This window comes from Bos grunniens, chromosome 5 (genome assembly GCF_055505025.1).
Source record: "Bos grunniens cultivar Pamir isolate PY7600 chromosome 5, Bosgru_T2T1.0, whole genome shotgun sequence".
Lineage (NCBI taxonomy): Eukaryota > Metazoa > Chordata > Mammalia > Artiodactyla > Bovidae > Bos > Bos grunniens.
Window position 1 is genome coordinate 86465676 of NC_141169.1, and position 16248 is coordinate 86481923.

The 16248-nt window shown below is 44.9% G+C and overlaps 2 protein-coding genes across 34 annotated transcripts in view; one reads left to right on the forward strand and one right to left on the reverse strand.

Annotated features, from left to right (window-relative positions):
- Positions 1-1375: 1375 nt before the first annotated feature.
- Positions 1376-2812, reverse strand: LOC147372569 (uncharacterized). 2 transcript variants are annotated; one of them, XM_086401796.1, is made up of 2 exons: positions 2114-2812; positions 1376-1709 (listed from the first exon to the last, which is right to left on the reverse strand). In XM_086401796.1, exons 1-2 carry the CDS (start codon positions 2760-2762, stop codon positions 1510-1512), a joined length of 849 nt encoding a protein of 282 aa, XP_086257922.1. In that variant the 5' UTR covers positions 2763-2812; the 3' UTR covers positions 1376-1509. The 2 variants fall into 2 exon arrangements, with proteins under 2 accessions (XP_086257922.1, XP_086257923.1); XM_086401797.1 differs by having other exon boundaries at positions 2361-2790.
- SOX5 (SRY-box transcription factor 5) overlaps positions 2497-16248 on the forward strand; it is a 1169920-nt gene continuing 1156168 nt past the window's right edge. For 9 of the 32 annotated variants that reach the window (XM_086401751.1, XM_086401765.1, XM_086401787.1 and 6 more), the window contains exon 1: positions 3067-3415. The gene's annotated coding sequence lies outside the window, so the exon portion shown is untranslated. Of the gene's footprint in view, positions 2628-2848; positions 3421-16248 lie in introns of those variants that run through there. The other 23 variants (XM_086401747.1, XM_086401762.1, XM_086401777.1 and 20 more) reach the window with 11 other exon arrangements.

Genomic DNA, 16248 nt, shown 5'->3' on the forward strand with positions numbered 1-16248 from the left:
GGCCAAAAGCCAGGCACATAGTAAATGCTTGATAAATGGAAACACTGATCTTTCATGTGTCAGTCCTGCTTCAAATATGCGTATTTTTTTAAGCCCAACACAAACAAACATTCCACTGGAGGTTTTTGATCAGCTATGCTGTTGCTCTATAATGATCATGGGTTAGTCTTAAGGCCATGTGGTTTCAATAACCATAAATGGTTGGAAGTTCTGTTGCCTGTAGGAGCAAAGAAAAGAAAAGAAAAGAAAAGGTTGGTGTAATTCAAGTTTCACCAATATCTCACCAGGCAGCTTGAGACAGCGCCTTCTTCCTTCTGCCCAAGGCTCTCATCTCCTTCAAGTAGGAAACCCAAGGGTCCCAGGAGCTGCTACACTGAAACCCTGAGAAGGCGGCTCTGTTCTGCTTGGTTGGGTTAGGCCAGCCAGGCACACTTGTTACTCACTGGATAGAGAGCTAGGGGAAAAGAACTCACTCTGTCCCTTTGTTTACACTGAGTATGGGCCAAGAGGAAGTAAAAGTTCACTGTAAACAACAGCCCCCTGTCAAATGTTACTTATTTTCATATAATGGGTAGTGAGGGGAGGAGCTTGTTTTGGTTTTTTTGTGTGCAGTTGGCCTGATCTGCTTCTTGCAGGTTATATAAGGACCCCAGTAGTGAAAGCTAACTGTGAAAACCAACTACATATGTACTATGAGAATAAATCATTTAATAAATGCCAAGAACCCTTTGGAATAAAATTACACTTAAATTCCAGGTGCACAGTGCAATTATTGGTGCATTCTTAGGAATTCTTATATTCTTACTAAGCAAGTGCTTCAAGACCTGAAGCCTGTGTGATACAGTCAATATGAGGAGAACTAACATACAGCAAGATGTTTTATACACACAGGCAGAGAATTTTTTCACACAGTTGGTGAGACCACATTGATCCAGCAATTTGAATATTATTATTATCCGTGGTCTCTCTCATTAAATACTTAAGAAAACATAGTAAAATTGTTAAGGATACACATTTAGAATGCTATAGCTCTAGCTGTATTCAAGTTGGCAAGTGATTAACACTGCTTAAAAATTCTAGGCAGATGATAATTTAGAGTCCCCATGAAAGCCTTGAGTTTATTTGATTGTTCTCTTAATTACTGGGCTCTATGCTATCAAATATTTGTGGAAGAGGAAGTTTTTCTTTGTGGGAGTGGATTATAACCTTGCTTGCACTTGGCAATTTTTGCCTTGAGTTATTAAGATTTGCATTTCTCACTTTTAGTTCTAAGGAAAGGTGTTTAGCCATTTTTAGAAAGCAGGTACCAAATAATCAATTGTCAAATACCCCAGAAAGTTCCCGCCCTAGACAAGTGCAAAAATCTCAGGTATTAGCAACCCACCTCCAGAGACAAATCTACAAAGGGTGGAAGGGGGGAGAGAGGATGTCTCACTTTTCTAGGCGAATATATTGTGATTGGTATGTGTTGCGTGCATTAAGGAACACTCTTTGCTTGTTCGCTGCCGTTTAGAAACCAGCTAGAAAAAAAGTCTGCGAGAGATCGCGCACAGGCGAGCCCCAAGCCTCCCTCCCTTGCTCCTTCGGTGCCCTGCCCTTCCAGGCGCGTGAAGAATAAACAGGCTGGTCATTGATCTCCGGGTGGTGGTGTTGCTCTCTGGGAAATGCTGGGGGTGCCGAGGGACGCGGCTCAGTCCGTGGAGGCGCGTCTGAAAAAAAAAAAAAATTGCCCAGGAGTGGAGAGAGAACATGCAAATTGGCATCCAGCTCAACAAGAGGAAAGGGGACGGCGAGAAAAAGAAACGTGTTGCTCGTATTGTGTCTTAGTCTTCTGCTCTACCATTCTCCTCCGGACCCGTGACCTCCCTCGAGACATCCCCCTGCCTTCCCTTTCTGGACACCAGATCCGGGGAGAGCGGTCAGGATTCCCCCGCTCCATCCTAGGTTTGAGATTTAATAGGATTTTTTTTTTTTTTTTTTTTAACCCCCCTGGCAAACCGGCTGCTGTTTTAAGTCAATGAAAGTAAGATGGGTAGAGATAAGCGCCAGAGCAGCCCGGGAGCTGTCAGAACACACACAAATCAGCCCCCACAGCTCCTGCTCGGGGCATTACCTTCGGAGTTTCTTCCTATGGGTATGAGACTCCGGGGAGGCTTGTTCTCGCCTTCCTGCGCCGTCTCCACGGTCGCAGACTTAGCAGTCAAAGCCCAGCCGCCAAGCCTTGTTGAGACCCCTCTAAACATCAATCTCCGGTTCTTGGGCATTGGGATTTGGGGCTTTAGGCACACAAAACCAAACCACTTCAACCACCCCAGAGGCAGAGATGAGAGCGCCTCAAAACTTTTCTCCCCCTCACCCACCTCCCCACCCGTCAAGGAGTAGGTGGGTGCGGAGTGCCGTCGGCGGGGACCCGCGGGCGCAGAGCGGCTCTTCGGGGGAGCAGTGGTCGCTTTAAAAACCAAACCACTCGCCGCTCCAGCCTCGGCGCTGGGCGGACGGCGGCTCGCCTCCCAGAAGGTTCCGCGGACAGCCGCAGACCCCCACGCGCGCCCTCCGCGCCGGCTTTCCCGCGTGCAAACGGGAGTGGGGGGCGCCAAGGGGCCCAGGTGATGCTTCCAGGACAGCGGGTGAGGTTCCAGCGCAGGGAAGAAGTTGACAAAGGGGACTTGACTAAACACGAATGCATATTTATAGACGCGAGCTCCATCAAGATCTAGAGATAGTCTCCTTCTCCCTGCCTCCTTCCCCTCCTGCCATTTCATTTTATCGCTCCTTGAAGTGGAGGGCAGATTGTTTTCTTTAAAAAAAAAAAAAAAAATAACATTCCTGCCCGGTGTGGGTCATCGCCGCGTTATTTACAATCTAGTTACTCGGCAGCAGACGGGGAAGCCAACTCCGGGCTCTTTCCCCTTCGGATGGACAGAGAGGGCGACCGGGCGGCCCGCGGCAGGAAGGAGGTCAGGGTGGGTTTGCGGGCGCCCTGGGGGCGACCTGGAGGGAGCCCGAGCCCCCGCCCCGCCCCCGCCCCCGCGGCACCACCGCCCCCCCCGGGGCGGGCGCCGGGCCGAGCTGACCGGCGGCGGGTGCGCTGCCCTCGCCTCCCCCATTGTTCCGACTGTCTTTTTGCCTTTTGTTATTTGCACTCGCATTGTGTTGTTTGTCTCTGAAGCCGCCTCATGACCAGCCAAGGGATTTCACCTCGTCCTTGAGAGCTACACGGGGAGCGCGAGCGAGCGAGCCAGAGACTGGGGGAGAGGGACGCGCGCGCGCACACACAGACACACACACACAGACACACATACAGAGTGAAAAAGGCGAGCCACCAAACCCATCTCCAGTCTCCTCCCGGGGGGCCCCCCAGCCCGCCACTGTGCCACTTTGCATCCCGCGCCCGAGGAGACGCAGAGGAAAGCCGGTAAGGTGCGTGAATCGCAGCGTTTTAACTTTGTTGTGGGTCCCGACGTGGTTGCGGGCAGCCCTCCAAGGCGCAGCGCTCTCCCCGTGCCCGCCGCGCCGCACTCGCTCGCGGCTCCAGCTGGAGAGCCGGCGAAGGAGGGAGGGGGCCGCCGGCGGAGTTTCCTCAAGTACGGAGGGAGGGGGACAGGGTGGGGGCGCGGGGAGGCGGGAGGAGGTTCGGGGCTGACAGCCGCCCCGTCCCCCCACCCCTCCTCGGGGGACGGCCGTCCGCCGGGGACCCCGGAGTGCGGGCTTGGACCCAATTCAGCAAACGGCTAACTTTATATATTTCGCTCGGGGAGCCTGCGTGCCGCTGCCGGTATTGTTTTGCAAGTGGTGGCGGTGGAGATGGTGATGAGCGAGGCGGGCCGGAGGAGCGCTGGGAAAACGCTAAGGCTGGTCCGTGTCTCTCGGCCGGCGCCCCGCGGCAGCCCCTCAAACTTGGTCGGGGCGGGGTGGTTCCGATCCTTCCCCGGACGGACGCGCGACCCCGGCCCACCCCACTACCTGAGCGCTCCCCCGGTTGTCTTTTTGTTTCGCTTTCTGCCATCCCTCTCCGCATCAGTCTTTCTCCTCCCCAGCAACCCCCTCCCGGCCCCTCCCGCCCGGAATTTCGGAAAGGAGCCTCATCCTTGTGGACTCTAGGGATTTCAGACACCGGAAGCTTTAATGTTTAATTGCAACTAGTTTTGCACCCCCCCACCCCGCTCCGAGTATGAAGTGGAGACCGCTCACGTGCTGTGTCACTTGAAGCGCGGGTTGGGGAAACCTCGCTTGCACTTTGGGCTCCAGTCCTAAATCCAGGAAAAGAGGTTATACGAGTTGAGATCAAATTGCATTTGGAAATGTTTGCGTCTGTTAGCAGCAGTTGGTTGAGTATTGATCGGCTGGCATGGGATGCACACGAAGCACTGTTTACATATTTTAAAAGTAACTTCCCTTCCACGTTACAAAGCGAATCTATTCATATATAGGTGGACTCTGGTGAATATCTAAAGACGCTGGCCTCTGTGACCAAAGGCAGAGCGGTGGCGAATGTGAATTCATGTCGTTATCTTCCTTTCCCAACTGAAAGCGGGTCAAAATGAGAAATTCTGTGACTGTGCAAAACGATATTCTCAGTGCCAGCCAGCCCAGGCACTCTGGGTGGCAGTCAGCTGTACTTTTTGAGAAAAGTTTAGGGATTGGTTCTAACCCAGTTGAGATCCTCACTATATCCAGATATCCAAAGTAGTTTCTCAAGAAAAGCAGAAGCCGGTTTCCCCAAGAGACTGCCTTCAGGCCCAGCACAGTTCTTTCCTTCAGGGCAAGACCGAGGAAGAGCTGGGGGATTTTGGGTAATAAGTGTGGGAATCTGCAGAGAGACTAGACAAGAGTGATTTGTTTCCTTGCTGTTCATAAATAATGGCCCTTAGTATCTTTCACACACACACACACAAAACAAAACAAAACCACACAAACAAAACAGGCCAATCAAGAAGGTGTGTGGGAGATTTGTAGGCAATGGACATTTCAATCAGAAAAACCAGAGCAGACTTTTTGATCAGGATTACCAGGAGTAAGGCTCGATTGCCAGAAGTGATTAGGTTAAGGGCCAGATGGTTTTAAAGTATACGGAAATGTTTTTTAACTTGGACTTTTATAGCATTTACAAGGAGGACGGTCTCTTAGAGTCTTTACAGAACTGCTGAATTTTGATCTGTCTAATTTTGAAAGAATTCAGCTGTACGGTGAACTGCCATTAACTCTGATAGGAAAGGAATCTGGTTTCCAACGCTGATACATGGGAGAGAGTTTCTGGGGGTGCTTCTTCCTGATTTAAATATAGCTCTGAGGCTGAAGCTTAGATAAATCCAGCCACAATGATTTAAAATCATAAGTACTTACACTGAAAGTTCTCTTAGGCATTGTGTAAAGTTCTCCTGCAGATTATGTCATTAACTGTTTATTCCTCAGAAGTATACAAGATAAAAATCATAAGCATCACTTAAAACTGATGCAATACAGCATCAGTTAAATCCTTAAACTGGTAGGGATGGCTTTTGTTTGCCTAAAAGGTAGATCTTTCATCACATGAGTTGTTTAAAAACATTTAATTGTGGGGATGGGAAGGGATGTGCATAATTATTTAGTTATTTGTGTTAATTATATAGCAGCATACTCCCTTGAAATTCTTTTTTTCCCTTTCTTTCCAGTGGTCTTTCTAACAACCTTGTACATGCAGAAATAAGAGAGTTTTTGTTTGCTTGTGGGTTAAAAAAAATCTTTTTGTAGCCATTTTGAGCGGGCAGTATTGAATCAATCTGATATAGACTTGAAAGAGTACTCTTAATACAGGAAAAAAGAGCTTGAACTCTTCATACAGAAACCTTATACAGTTTTGTTGTTGAGATTGAACAGTTCTGGTTGAATGGCAGACAGGATTCAAAACTCAAACTTATTTGGTAAATAACCAGGCATTTGAGATCCAGTGGTTATTTCAAGTTAACTTAGTTCTATACATGTAAATGCACATCCTGTTTAGACTGACACATGGTTTTGTAAAAGAGAAAAATGAATATATGCTTATAAAGATGTTATCTGTGGAGTATATGGAGTAAACAGTAAATAAGAAGAGTGAAGTTTATACTGAGATATAGCTGCTGCTGCTTTTTTTTTTTTTTTTTTTTGATCCTTTTTGGGCATAAGGCAGAAGCTGTAGGGAGAGTTTAAAATTTCGTTTTCCAGTTAAAAAACTTGAATGCTTGGAGAATTTTTTTCTTTTTAAAGCAAATGAAAAATATGATATAATGACTAAAAGAACAAACTGTCTTCTTGTAAAAGCTGTATCCCTTTATTGAGTGATAGGCAATCATTGTTCTGAAGGTATGTCTAGATTATATAGGCTCCCCTGATGGCTCAGACGGTAAAGAATCCACCCTCAATGCCGGAGACCTGTGTTCAGTCCCTGGGTGGGGAAGATCCCCTGGAGCAGGGCATGGCAACCCACTCCAGTATTCTTGCCTGGAGAATTCCATAGACAGAGGAACCTGGAGGGCTACAGTCCATGGGGTCGCAAAGAGTCGGATATGACTAAGCAAATAAGTGCAGCTAGATTATATAAAAAATATAATAATCAGGGCAGTATAAAACTTGTTTTTATTACTCTAAAATATACTGGATTTCAAATAACTTAGAGTTCTAACATTGAACACTATTTAGATTTCCAGCAGGTAGAATTGTTTGTTATGATTGATGGCCATAACCTGGATGATTCACCCAGTGTCTGATCACCTCTGGTAGCAGAGAATGCTGTAATTAAGAGTTTTGAGAGTAGCCTGGAAAACTTATTTGTCTAGGCCAGAAGTTGATGCGTTCCCTCACATGCTTATCACACTTCTTTAGCCTGAGAAATGGAGGTTTATTTGAAAGGCTAAGAAAGTGCTTGGCTGTTTCAAATAAGCTATATCCTGAGCTTAGATTTGTAGATAGTTAATAAAATAAAAGTCTAATTTTGTTCCAAACGTTGTTTTAAAACACCCATTTGTAAATTGTCTCCATTTGGTTTTCATATGTTAATGATTTGGGATCTGAAACTTCTTTCAGAAAGGCATTTTGGTTTATCTTAAAAAACACCACACAAAACTGTCTAAACAACTCTGTAAATAAACTGTTCCAAATGCCTCAATTTGATGAATGAATTAAAGAATTATAGTTCTTAATCCAATTATGATAAGTCTTGTTATTTCCATTTCCTATTTGAGGGTGCTTAGGGAGTGGGGATGGTAAATGATTCTCAAATGTGAGTGGGGTCTTTGTTGTTTATTTTCTGTATGTGATATAATCACTCATACCTAGGATTTAGAAGGATTTCAGAGGAAGACGCGTACTTGAACCACCTTCAGTTAAACTAACAGTGCATTTGCATGTACAGTTGCTTTTCATGGAAGAGTAAAATGAAGTTTCTAAGACTGTGAAGCCAGGATTTAACCTTTTGCTTAAAAATAGTGATTTTTATATTAAAACGAGGCGAATGGAACACTTAAGGCCCAGTAGCAGGGCAGATACTCAGCTACCTTAGGCACTTTCAGCTGGGCCATACTGCGACGTGTCTATGGTATTTTTAAATAAACTTTGCTCTATTCAGTGTCCTTGTTTTAAAAAAGGGGAATATGCTTTTTGGGTGGTTTTCTCCCAACCCTTATGCCTCTAGCTGCCTTCATGAGTGCCCTGGAATGCCGTCCTGATCAGGGGCCTGGATTTAGGATAGGCCCTTGATGACAGCCCAGTTTGCTGTAATGGAGTCTTTTGAATTTTTGCCCCATTTGCCCAGTTTAACCTCTGGCTCATCAACTAATGGATTCAAAGTGATAATAGCTTATTATGGTTTAATTATCTAACTAAATGTTGTTATTATTAATATTGCAGTTTATTGGTACCATCTAATGCCTTAGAGAAAAACACGGAGTATCAAGTGAAGCTACCAGGGAGAAATACTTAGAAACATAGGCATTCTTTTTGTTGTTGTAGCACTCAAATCATACCTTACAGGGAAGTAATTACTCTGCTTTTGAGTAAGAGTGACATTCAGTGGGGGAAGCATATTCATAAAATCAGGGGGAAAATGAATGCATTTAAAGAATCAATGCAATAGCCAGCCTTTAAAAATTGAGTCTTAAAATTTCCGAGAAAAAACTGCATCTCCAGGAAGTGGCACCGGTGGTGATGGTGTTGGTATTGCATGCTGCAGGTAGAGATCCTTTCATTCATTAAAAAAAAATTGATTAATTAATTTTTGGCTCTTCTGGGTCTTTGTTGCTGCGCGGGCTGTTCTCCAGTTGCGGTGAGCCGGGGCTGTTCTCCAGTTGCAGTGCGCAGGCTTCTCATTGCAAGGCTTCTCTTGTTGCATAGCATGGACTCTACGGCGCACACAGACTTTGGTAGTTGTGGCCCGTGGGCTCAGTAGTTGTGGCTCCTGAGCTCTAGAGCACAGGCTCAGTAGTTGTGGTCCACAGGCTTAGTTGTGCATGTGGGATCTTTCCAGGTCAGGGATCGAACCTGTGTTCCCTGCATTAGCAGGAGGATTCCTTACCACTGAGCCACTGGGAAAGCCCCCATTTATCAGCTCTTCATTGCTGAAAGTTTATTAGAAGTTTAAAAAATGAGCCACCTGATTATATCTTTGATGCTGTATTCAGTTACCTCATGATTATATGCTACCCCTTGTCCAAAGGGGATAAGTAGAACAGCAAAGGGATACACTATTGGTGTTCCCTGGAAGCTCAGTGCCTTGTCCCTGCAGCACCAGTTCAAGTTTGGGAGCTAGGGAATTCAGGAGGGAACCAGGATGCAAAAGAAGCCAACCCACTAGCCTGCAGAGCTTTTCAATTTAGGTCTATTTATAATTCTTCCAGGACTTCACTTGGAGTTCTGAACATTCAGTGCTCTGCCCCTTTTCTTAACCTCTAAAGCTGGAGATTATAATCCTTTTCTTGTAGGAATATTGCCTGGATTACACTCAATATTGTATATCAGATTCCTAGCATAGGGTGTCTCATGAACTAGGTGTTCCGTAATTGTTAGCTGCACTCCTCTCTTCCTTCAATCAAAGCTAGATTTTGATCATTAATAATGTTCAAAGCTTCATTTTGTACTTGCTTTGAACTTATTTGAATCCAAGAAGAAAAATATATCACTTTCTCGAGGCTGAGATCAACACTTCAAAATGGTGATTCAGTTAACATCTATGTATGATCTCTGACAATGTGGTTTTATTAAGATGCTGTATCTGGTGCAAGTGTGAATTCTATCTTTTATTCATATAAGTGTTCCTTCGTGAAAGAAACAAAAGCTTTAGGACCTAACTATAGATCTCTCTTCTTGTTACAATTTTTGATTTCTTGTTGCAGATATAAACTAGGGAAGATTTATTGTGATTTTATCCATGGAGAGTCATCTGCCTCTGGGTTATATTAAGTTTAGCATGTATGGATTGAGAGAAGTTCCACTTGGAAAAAGAAATAAATCTGCCTTTGCATTGTTTTGTCCTATAGAGTCGACAGTTCCTTCAAAGAGAATCTCATAGGTTTGTTTGTCTAAATTGGGTGCAAGGAGAAAGACATAATGTATCATTGCCTACTGGAATAGATGGTATACAGAACCTGCGAAAATTAGTTTTCTTTTCCCAATGATTCAGAGAATTTCTCCGTAAGTCTACTGACCAAAGATAAGCAAAAGACTTTTTAAAAAAGCAAATAACTTGGTTACTGCATTAGAGTCCATCAAGAAGTAGACACCAAGATGTGATTCAACATGTAAGAAGTGTTTTGCAGGGAAGGCATAGGAGAACCTGTGATCCAGGTTTGACACTTACGCAAGGAGAGAGGGAAGGAAAGAGGACTGAGTAGGAAGAAGCAGGATGGTAGCTAGATGGTTTGGCTAGAGAGATGAGAGTCAGCCACTGGAGGAGCCCTCTGTCTCAGTAGAATGGCTGCATTCACAGCCCTCACTGTGCTCAGTCCTTGGCCAGGAGCAGCCCCTGGAAACAGGGCCTTGGAGCACAGATGACCCTGAAGTCATAGAGGGCCAGCTGGTGGGGGCACTGAGTTTGTTATATCCTGACCACAGGAGACCTGAATGGGGTAGTGGTTTGGAAGTATAGCCCTGAGTACTGGCTCTAGTTGGGTGGTGATGGTGGTGGTTTAGTTGCTAAGTTGTGTCCGACTCTTTTACAACCCTATGGACTGTAGCCCGCCAGGCTCCTCTGCCCATGGGATTTCCTAGGCAAGAACTGAAGTGGGCTGCTGTTTCTTTCTGACCCAGGGATTGAACCCCCATCTCCTGCATTGGCAGGCAGATTCTTTACCAGTGAGCCAACAGGGAAGCCCCTGGTTGGGTGCACTCGCCACTAAGAAACAGACCTGGTGATTTCTTTGAGTTCTGACACCTTACTTTCCTCCACTGTAAAATGAGAAAAATGACTGTATCACAAAAATGTATGTAGCACACCTCACAGAGTGCTAGTCAAGATTGAGATTCTTTGAGATTCTATATAAATCCACAGTACCATGCGTGGCATAGAGGACATGTTCAACATATATTTCTCTCTTTTTAATGTATTCATAAAATGCAGTTGAGAGGTATAGGTGAATTGTATCAGGGGATTGTAAATATATTTTAACAACAGGTAGTTCATGTAATTAGAAGGTATGGTTTCTGCCAGCAAGCATCCTTCATGTTCGCCTTCTCAGAGTCACCCAGTTTAGCTCTCAGGCTTCAGCCCTTATTTTTATGAGGCTGTCAACTGTGCAACAGATAGACCAGCTGCCGACCTTGACCATCTTCAGGTAATTTGCTCTAAAGCGCGAGGTAGACAGCACTCTCTCTTCATTTCCTTACCCCTCTAGGCTTCCTATTCAGCTGAGAAGCAACTTGCACTGTAAGTCTGCATTTTATCTTGAGCCTCAAACACCTTGCGAGTCTTTGCTCCCCTATGCTTCTGCTCCTAAACCAACTTTCCTTGCACCACAAAGCACTGAACTCAAGTGGCCCTCAGTGCGAGCTACTGCTGTGATGAGTCACAGAGCCACCCGCACTTTGTTTCATTAGATTTGATCACTGCCATGAGCAGTCCTTCGATTGTCAGCTAAGAGACCCTTCAGGGAGTTGTCCCTTAATAGAAAGTCTCTTTTCTTCCCTCCTGTTGTAACTTTAAATTAAAAGAAACTGTAGAGGAGCTGGTGGCCTTGCAGCAGTTCATTCTTCTACCCACTGGGAGAACAACATCTGAGAAAAGACGTTATTGGACTGAGAATTGAGTTGTTGCTATTTTTTTGGGGCCAGAGTCGGGGGTGGGGTGGTTGCGAGGGAGGATCTGGCTCCCAGTAAGGTCATGGGGGGTGGGGGGCGATTCTTCGGTGCCTGCTGGGGAGGCTTTGGGGGAATGGAAGACATTGATTTAGCATCTTGGGATAATGAGATCACTGGTGTCTTGCCCCTGAGTTTTAGGTGGTTCTGTGTATTGTACTGTGGGAAACTGGCACTGGGACAACTTCAGAATCCAGGGAGGATGGGAGGCAGGAAGAGGGAGCTAATTTTTGACACATTCCTCTGATGAGTGCCCCCTCTAGGGAATCTGTGCCCAGGATAAGGACTGCTTACTGTGAGGCTTTTGGCATAGTTTTCCCCAAATAGTGAGTGCTGGTTGCTTCCATGTCACTTGTTAAAAAGATTGACAAACTGAATGTTTGGAGAGCCCCTCTGCTGAATCCGACACTGTATTCTCTGCAGTTTCGGGTCCATTCCCATTCTGGGTTAGAACCTGCCCTCATTTTGGATGTCTGCTGGGATTCCCGGGTGCCCTTCATGGCTACTGAAAGCTGAAGTTGTTTGATGGGTGGTAGCAGGGGCTGACTGCGATGTGCATGGACGTTCTTGTGATGCCCGCTGTCAGTACGCCGTGTTGGCAGCCTGTCACATGTATCTGGCACAGGCGGTCTCATTACTTTCCTCTTGGACTGGGAGCTGCTCTGGAACAAGTGCATACCATTTCTTAGAATTCTGTCTTGACTTTTCCTCCTTCACTTTCTCAGCCGCATCTCCACTGTACCCTGATGGCTAGCAGAATCATGCCTTTGCACATTAAATCAGGAAGTGAAGTGATAGTTTTAATGCACACTAACTAATCAAACAAATCTCCAAGTTTGTTTCTGTTTTCTGTTTTGTTTTTTTCGGCTGCTCAGCCTGTGGGGTCTTAGCTCCTGGATCAGGGATGGAACCCAAGCCCCACTGCGTTGGAAGGCAAAGTCTTAACCACTGGACCACCAGGGAAGTCTCCTTTAAGTTTGTAAAGAAAGTTAATATGTGCTAAGTTGCTTCAGTCTATCCAACTTTTGGACTGCAGCCGACCAGGCTCTTCTATCCATGGGATTCTCCAGGCAAGAATACTGAAGTGGGTTGCCATGCCCTTCTCCAGGGGATCTTCCTGACCCAGAGATCAGACCCGGGTCTCCTGCATTGCAGGCAGATTCTTTACCATCAGGAGCCATTAGGAAAAGTTGATAGGCTCACGGTTTGTTTCTAGGGACCTCCTCAGCCCCATAAACATGCCTCCCTTCTTCTGTCACTGCTTATTGGGCTTTTCTCAACCTTTCTCTTCCCACAAGGTCTTTCTCCTTCTGCACCATCGCCACATGCATAAAGTTAATCTCACCAGAGGAAGTGAGAAGTGGAGAGTTTGCTATATATACAGTTGCCTGATTTGAAAGGGGGTAGCAATAGGTGACAAACATTTGGAAGCTGAGCTCCTTGAGGGCACAGCATTGTATTTCCAGCACAATCACAGTACTTGGAACAAGGCAGCCACAGAATCAATGATGGCTGAGCCAACTTGTCTTGCAAACTAAGCTGCATTCTGATTCAAGGCACCCACCGTGATGGGGAGGTGAGAAAACTAATAGAGTTTAGGCATCAGACCATGTTCCAGGCACCTGCTAGGTGCTTTACATGGATAATCCCATTTAATCCTCACAGCCCACACATTAAGTGGCTATTATCTCTTTTCCACAAACAAACTGCAAGGGGTCAGGTGCCTGCTCGTTCTCCTCAACTAGTAAACAGGAGAATCACTGCCTGGATTTCAGTCTTTTTGACTCAACCCCTCGTGTACTCTTTCCATCATGCCCTGGCCAAGATGCTGGTGTGGGTTCCTATCCATGAAATGCGAGCACTAACCATGCCTTCCTGTCTACCACAGGGGACAGTTAGGAGCAGGTGAGAAGTGTAAAGTAATTTCTAAACATCACTTATCATTATCAAGTACCCACTGATCCATTTACTAAGCCAAAGAATATTTATTGAACACACAGATAGATATTGCTTAAGCTATACTTAACAGGAAATATTTTTACTTGAAGCAGAGATCCTGAATACATAAAAACTGACATCAAAGGAATTTATAGAGCAGTGTGTCTCAAAGGTGATCACCCAGTCATCTTGCTGAAAACCACCTGGGATATTTTTGAAAATATGCTTTTCTGTCCCCTTCTCAGACATAAGAAACCTGAACCCCTGTGGTTGGGAAGCCCTCTAACCCTGAATTTTTAACAAGCATGACTGGTGATTCTTTTGCACATAAAAGTTTGAGAACCAGTGATAAAAACTTTTTACTGATTCACGTTGGTAGTAAGTTATATATATGGCTTATAGAGGTAAAGTAAAGATGCTCAAGGAGTAGTGGAAGTGCCAGAATAAAGCACAGGTGATTGTTGGATTGCTAGAAAGACTTTTTGGTGATTTGGATTTAGGTTTTTGGTCATTTATTTAGGTTTTAAAGAACCTAAGGAAGTTTGGGTATATAGAATGCTAGCATGCTGAAGGTCAAGAGTGGTGGGACCCGCCACAGAGTGGGTTGGGTCGGGGGAAGGATGGCAGTTATGTGCATTCCAGACTTAGAAAGATCTTTCTTTTCCAGGACAGATGGAGAGGTAAACTGAAGACCTGGGGTTGATTTATTTATTCAGTTCCATATCCCAAATATTTAGAACAGTGTCTGGAACATAGCAGTTGCTTAAAGACCTTTGCTTAACAAATGAATAAAAACAGGTGGAGGGAGAGAGCAATGTGGCGAATAGATTAGAATAGCTTGATTATGATTATTGTGGTTAAAGAAATAGAGAAGGAAGATGCTGGGAAGGAATCCTAGTGAGACCAGATAAGGACAAGTTATAATTAGACTAATATGGTCCTTACAGGAGAGTGCCTTCAGACAAACAAATAAACAGTGCAAAAGCAAACCTGGGGTTTGTATGGGATCAAATCATCCAGCTGCTGTTTGTGTGTATTATCTTGGGAGCAGCAATTACTACATGAGGATAAGGACTGAGTCTGTTTTGTTCTCCAAATGATCAGAGTCCTTAATAAATATTTATTGAATAAGTGACCGGGTTTCCACATGGGCTGAAAAAGAAAGCTTTTAAATGATGCAAAAATATCTTGGAAAAAGAGAAGAAGAATCTTGATGAATGCTAACCAATAGTGGATGATGATGAAAATAGCAAATCTTCATAAAAACTGCAAGTTCTTAGGCAGTCTGTTTGGAATTTAGGAGCATCTCCGTCTGATGGTTTGCCTGCCCCCAGACAGTGCTTTGCTGTTCACGTCACTTTCACTTTGCTGTGTCGAAAATCCACGGTGATGCCTAGCACAGTGCCTTGCCCAGGTTGACTATTGAATAAGTAATTGCTGAAGAGTTCAATCCGTGAATGAAGGGTATTGACTTGGGGTGGGGGAGGGGGGAAATCGAAAGCAGATGAGGAAGAGAGTTGCCTTCCTTCACTTAGAATTCCCAGAGTGGCCTGTGGTCCAGTGACCTTTAGCAGGCAGATTTCCCATATAACTCAAAGCCTGGGTATTGTAATCTTGGGAAGAAGGATGCTTGCTAAGGTAATGACTGCAAAGGTGGGTTCAGCATTGTTCAAAGAGGCAGCCATTCATTTGATCTGGAATGTCAGGCTGGAAATGTATTGGGGGAAGAAACGGTAAAAAAGTAATTCTAAACCTAACAGGAGTTTCAGTAGAAAAATGGCTCTAATTCAAGCGGTGTAATGTTAACATCAATGTGCATCTCGTGGCTCAAGCCCCGCATCCTGCTTTGGAAATAAAAGGAGATTGTGTAAAGAATTAGCAATACAAGGCATTTTTAAGTGCTTTATTGCAGAGGCCTGTGATACTCTGTGAAATCTATGCAGGCTTTTTCTTCCTGCTGTGCTTAATTTCAGAATCTGATGCTATTACCTATCCTTGGAGAAAAAAAAAATCACTCTCTGTTAACTCTTAAAAACCGAGTTTAGCATTGTGCTGGCTTTCAACATAATCTTTCTGACATTTCTTGGGAAGAGAGAAGTGGCGCATGAAGCTATAGAGGGGTTTTTGCCTCCAAGTTTAGTATCCAGGATTGCTTCCAGGGGGCGGCATTAGAGTAAGAGGGCAAGTTGGAAATAAATGTCGAAAGCATAAGTTTAGAAATGGCTCAAGCAGCTTGAAGAATAAGGTCTCTGAAAGAGTTGGCAGAGCTTGTGTTTGGCATAGATCCAGATCAGAAGCCAGAAAGGCAGATGCGTCCTAAAGAAGATCAGGCAGAAGCCAGGACAGGAGTTAACCCTTTACAACAGAGATGACTATCTTCCTGTGATATGAAGAGAAGCCCTCCACATAAGTTCCCTGGCGTGCCATCACTGTGCTACTTCACCTGTCTAGCTTGAAATAACAGTTGATGTTGATTGATAATATACTGTTGCCAAGCATTGTGCTAAGCAGTTTATTTTTATTGGCTCTTCCCAGGAATTCTCTGATGTAGATACACATGTTGATCCATTTTACAGATAAGGAAACTGAGCTGGCCCCAAGTAGTACAGCTGGCATCTGGTGGAGCTGAGACTTGAACACAGAGTGGTCTGGCTCAGAGGCTGGGGCTCTTGCCCACTGTAACATGGGAAGTATATTTTAAGTCCAGTTGAGTCATGGCTCAAAATGATGCTTGTGTTTTCCTCTTCCTCTATACATGTACCTTTATCCCTCTAGGACAGGCTCTTTTTGGCTTGTTTCTGAACTTTGGCAAAGTTCCCCAAAGTGGGATCTCTCCTTACAATTGACACTGTTTACCGCTGTCAGGTCAGTCTTCCTGACATGCTGTTGAGATTGTGTTGCCCCTCTCCTGAACATGCATGGTGCCTGAATACCACACCCCAATGGGATCCAGACCTTTAAGTTTGCTTTCTAACGGCCTTACCATGTTCTCCAAGCCTTCTACTTTTT

What these genes read in the sequence shown, in the direction of transcription:
- LOC147372569 (XM_086401796.1), bottom strand. Translation starts at nt 2,762, where the DNA reads ATGAAATGGCAGGAGGGGAAGGAGGCAGGGAGAAGGAGACTATCTCTA. An exon ending in CATAGGAAGAAACTCCGAAG is followed by an intron (nt 1,710 to 2,113) that starts GTAATGCCCCGA and finishes TTTTTTTTTCAG; the next exon opens with ACGCGCCTCCACGGACTGAG.